At 41.3% G+C, this 4,933-nt stretch overlaps 1 protein-coding gene across 2 annotated transcripts in view; it reads right to left on the bottom strand.

Annotated features, from left to right (window-relative positions):
• Positions 1–2,831, bottom strand: part of adad2 (adenosine deaminase domain containing 2) — a 17,576-nt gene extending 14,745 nt beyond the window's left edge. Inside the window, exons 1-3 of one of the 2 annotated variants that reach the window (XM_005727802.1) lie at positions 2,707–2,831; positions 1,809–1,971; positions 961–1,105 (exon numbers count right to left, since the gene is read on the bottom strand). In XM_005727802.1, coding sequence (XP_005727859.1) covers positions 961–1,105; positions 1,809–1,957 — 294 coding nt within the window. In that variant the 5' untranslated portion in view covers positions 1,958–1,971; positions 2,707–2,831. The other variant, XM_005727803.1, reaches the window with a different exon arrangement.
• Between the last annotated feature and the right edge of the window lie 2,102 nt (positions 2,832–4,933).

Below are 4,933 nucleotides of genomic sequence, written 5' to 3'. Positions count from 1 at the left end.
TGCGCCTTTTAAAGGTGTGCGCCTTTTAAAGGTGTGCGCCTTTTAAAGGTGTGCGCCTTTTAAAGGTGTGCGCCTTTTAAAGGTGTGCGCCTTTTTTGACGTTACACTGTGCGCCACGTTATTGTTTCGGTGAAATGAATTTCTACAATACTGTTACTGTTAATTCTACTCTCTGCAGTGTTTAAATGCTTACATATACACACAGTTACTGTCCGTCCACACATACAACTCGGTTCTGCTTCTATGCCCCATCTTTGTTTACTTTTTCCCACCGAGGCTTCTAGACTTCTGATTGGCCAACATTTCTACACGGTTAGGAATATATTGCCACCTGTTGCTTTGGCGTGTTCCTAGCAGCATTTTCCTTCATTTCTGCGTTTACGTGTGGACGGGATTATTTTTTAAAACGAAAACGGAAAATCTCCGTTTTCAAAAATACCCGTGTACGTGTGGACGTAGCCTTAGAGGCAGTGTAATGCTTTGGACAATGTTCTGTTGAAAAACCTTGTGTCCTGCCATCCATGTGGATGTTATTTTGACATATACCACCTCGCATTGTTGGCGACCATGTACGCCCTTTCATGGAAACAGTATTACCTGATGGCTGTGGCCTCCTTCAGCAGGATAATGTGCTACAAAGCAAAAAAAGGTTCAGAAAGGGTTTGCTGAGCACAACAACATATTTGAGGTGTTGGCTTGGCCTCCAAATTCCACAGATCTCAACCCAGTCAGGCATCTGTGAAATGTTGTGGACAAATAAGGCTCCACCACACAACTTACAAAACTTGACTGATCTGCTTGCTAACATCTTGGTGCTAGATACCACAGCACACCTTCAGGGGTCTAGCAGAGTCCATGTATTAACAGGTCAGGCCTCTTTTGTCAGCAAAGGTGGGCCAACACTATATTAGGTAGGTGGTCAAGGTGTTACGCCTGATCTGTGTATACTCATATAGTTACCTCATTTTCCAACATTATGTCACCAGAATCATAATTATGGCTGAGTGTGGGGACGGAGCCCTTTTCGATTTGGGGTCTGTGGTCTCCTTCAGAAAGCAGAGCCTCTGGTGCTGTATCGTAGTCTCCAGCTGCATGTTCGTTTGTCCTAGGAGGGCAACAAACACAGACCCACTAGGAAATGAACAGCTGATCCCTTATTCAGTCAGCACAAACAGCTAAAAATTAACAGTATTATCAGCTGCTTTTATTTTAAGATAATTCTCACCTACAATTTCCTCTTAAAAAAAAAAACTACTAACAACCTGCTAAGACTGCACACACAAAATAGAACTGCATAAGTAAATGAATGAGGCTGTAAAAGTTCAGAGCAGATTAAAATGAAGTACACGAGAAGTTTCACAACCACAAGAGCCACTGTCTTTCTCACTGTCTTGAAACAATGGGTGCACTCATTAGTAACAGAGTGTAATGTGCCCAATTTTGGACCGGACACTGGACTCATTAGCAAGCTGTTCACCTGCCTGCTGTGAAGCCTCAGTAAGACACAATAAAATCCAAATTGCTGTTGACAAAGAAACAGTTACATCCTGGTTTTATTGACCCACGCATCAAGAGTGCACTCCCCCGCAGTGAAACAGAAAATTAGTTACCTCTGTCCCAGCATGTGCAAGAGAAACGTGAAAGTGTATCTGTCGCGTTTAAAGGCAGGGTTTGTGTGCAAGGACATTTCAAGTCTCTCCACCAATCATACGGAGGTGAGTAGGAACACATACAAAAGTTAAGTCCTTGTCCAAACAGGTGGACACAGCATGTGACAAGGTGGCGGTCATATTTTTTTTCCCCATTACCTCAGCCCAGCAGCATCAGTGTAAATGTCTGCATCGTCTGTCTTGTGGACCTGAGGACAGTGAGGGCGTGGGCTCAGCTCACAGTCTGACAAAGACCAGAAACTAGCAGCACCTCTTCTCGAATATTTAAATGTTCCTCGACTAGTCATGGTGTTCGAACAACCTGCAAATACATACATACATACATACATACATACATAAATAAAACGGATTGGCGAACTGTCCGGGGTGTACCCGCCTCTCGCCCTATGGTGGCGTGAAGTTGCTACTGTTGCATTTATACATATTTAACAAAAGTAGGAATGAGTGTGTTCATCCCATTTTGCCTTGACAGCTTTTAATACTCATACTCATGAAATGACATTTTTGTTTAAATATATAATCCCAATAAAGCTACACTAACTACACGATTAACAGCAAACCAAAAGTAACAACCCCTAGCTTATTGACAGCTGATGATAAGTTGTGATGTCTATGGGCGATAACATTTCCCTTTTCCTTTAGCCCACAGCGCCAACACAAAATTTAAGTGTGCATTTTCTGCAGCTTTGCGGTTTAGCTGAGAGGCTAACTAGTTAGCTGCTATCAAAAGTAAACGACGAGTTAGCTAGTATAACCAAAAGTATCGACCGAGCTGAAATTAATTGACAGTAGGAAAAATATGAACAAGTTTACCCGTTTCAAACTGGAAAGAACGTCTAACTCTAAACTAGCCACCAATGCTTCGTTAGCTTCACTGATAAAGCTAACGTTAGCATCTTTCTGCTACCACACGTTAGAGCACCTCTACCAGTCCCGGCAGAAAACAATAAAACATGAAATTGTTTCACCGCGAGTTTGCCAGCGACTAAGTATTTAGTTAACACTTTAACTTCCAAATACACTGCTAAAAGCTTACCTTTACACTTAAGGCTTGTTCAGGCTTTAAAAGACTAGCTAGATCTGACGTGGGAAGCCTTTGCAACCCAGAGACAATAACAGGTGTGAAAACCTGCGCGCAAGTGACCGAAGCAGCTACTTCAAGTCAACACCTGCCAATGCAATTAAAATTATATAAAATTATTAATAAATATAGCTATAATGAGAAACTTTCCAAAAGGTATGTGGACATGTTTCACTCATATGCTGCCTGACTCTTGTATAGACTGCAATTATATTCAGTTACAATTTGGAAATATTCACATCATCACTTCATGAATTGTTTTGAATAAGGTTTGGGGAAAGGACTCTTAACAGATCATTCCAGTGAAACCGCATCATCAGAGTGAGAATACAAGGTGTGACTTTCCCAAGATTTGGACCTGATGCCACTTTTCCACCTGCATGTGTAACTGGTGCTTGCCAGTTCTGCCTTATAAGAACCAACCCCTGTTTTGACAACCCAGAGCTGACCCTAAGCCATTTAAAAAAAACATCCAAAGACCACAAGTACACAAAACAGAGAGGTGCTGACATACTGCTGAATATATGCTTCTTCTTCTTTTCTTTTCTTTTTTTTTGCACACCCCCATGTTGATGCAAACATGTTAATGGTGTCAACTCAGCATGACAGACATGCATGAAACATAATCAGCTGTCAGGGCTATGACAGACCCTAAACTGCATGAGCAGAAGAAGATGGATTGACAGATGGATGGATGATCGGCTGTCAATCAGCGGATGGGAATAAAATGATGTTTTGAGAGACACTGAATAAGGATGCATCTGAGGAGTGATCTCAAAATATACATATTAGGATTGACCACTCATGCCTCTTACACACATGTGTAAATATCCCAGATTCAGATCTCTACTTACACTGATATCCATGTGGATTTAATCAATTTCGGTGAAATTTCCATTGAATTCGGGAAATGAGAGGAAATGAAAGGGCGACTCTGCCAGGCTGGATCATTCATGTTTTATGTATTGACAGTAAATAAGCAAAACAGGTACAGCGATGGTTTGGTGATTTCTATGAATAAATAAATCTGTAGCACTGTTCACACACACATACATTGCACGCCCATTCATTGATAAGAGTGCACGCACACCACACACCGAACCTCCAATGATGAAATGAGCACGCCACAGTTAAAATTAGAACGTGTGATTTGCAGTGGAGTAATGTGTCCCCCCCCCCGCCCATCATTGTGAAACTGCAGACTGAACTCTATTTCCCTTCTTGTCACCTCAAGAGAAAGCCTTCGTATGTGTTCTGAGCCAAACAAGACTCTCCTATGAGGATGTGTGTGTGCTTATGTCTCACTGTGCCTGTGTTTCACAGGAGACTGTGAAATGTTAAGTCACTCCCATCTCAAGAGAGCATGCTGAGGCACAATGGAAACTATCCCGGGTGTCATCTTCATTTTAAATACCACCTATTCCCTCCCTGACTCCCCGTCTTTGTCTCTTTCTATTCCCCTTACTCTCCCCTTCAATGTCTTTCTTACTCTCGTCTCCTTATTTTTTCACACCCACACATTCGCTCACAGGGCTGAGAGATTTCCCTGTTTATTTTTTTTTTAATTAAAATAAAGAGACGGAGGAAACCACAGAGCTTGATACAGTCTTTTTTTTTTCCTGCTTAGGGACACTGTTTCCCAAATACATTGTCACAGTTTTTGTGTTGGAATATAGACAAGCAAAACTGTGAAACACTGAGCCTGTTGCAATTTTCTAAACATATGTTATTATGTGCACGTGTTTGTGAAAGTGTGATTGTGTTGGCCCGCTTGCGTATGTGTGCCTATGTGTGTCAAAAAAACAAATAAAAAAAACCCTCTATGCACTGTTGATGAGCATTGTTGCTGATGCCCGACTGTCACAGATAACACTATAATGTATTAATTTATGATAATGCTCTCAATGCAAACCTGAATTTACATCAGCTGCTTTTTCTCTCATCATCTTTGGCTACTGCATATTATACAGCAGTATGTGCTCTATGTGCAAATACAGTAGGATAAATATTTAGCTGCTATGTTCTTTTTATGAATGGTAGAAATACCTGGATTATTTCAGTTATGGAATTCAGTTACATTCTGTTTCTGCTCATCCTTAGACTTTTCAAGCTAGCACCATGGTTAGGTTAGGCAGTGTCTTTCAGTCGGCTGTCTCACTTTTTGTGTAACATTTTGTCAGAT

The sequence above is a fragment of the Pundamilia nyererei genome, unplaced genomic scaffold (assembly GCF_000239375.1).
Source record: "Pundamilia nyererei isolate P.nyererei 1_Seehausen unplaced genomic scaffold, PunNye1.0 scaffold00026, whole genome shotgun sequence".
NCBI classification, from domain to species: Eukaryota; Metazoa; Chordata; class Actinopteri; order Cichliformes; family Cichlidae; genus Pundamilia; species Pundamilia nyererei.
Note: the sequence above shows the minus strand (reverse complement) of the source record. Positions and strands in the feature narration are given on the sequence as shown.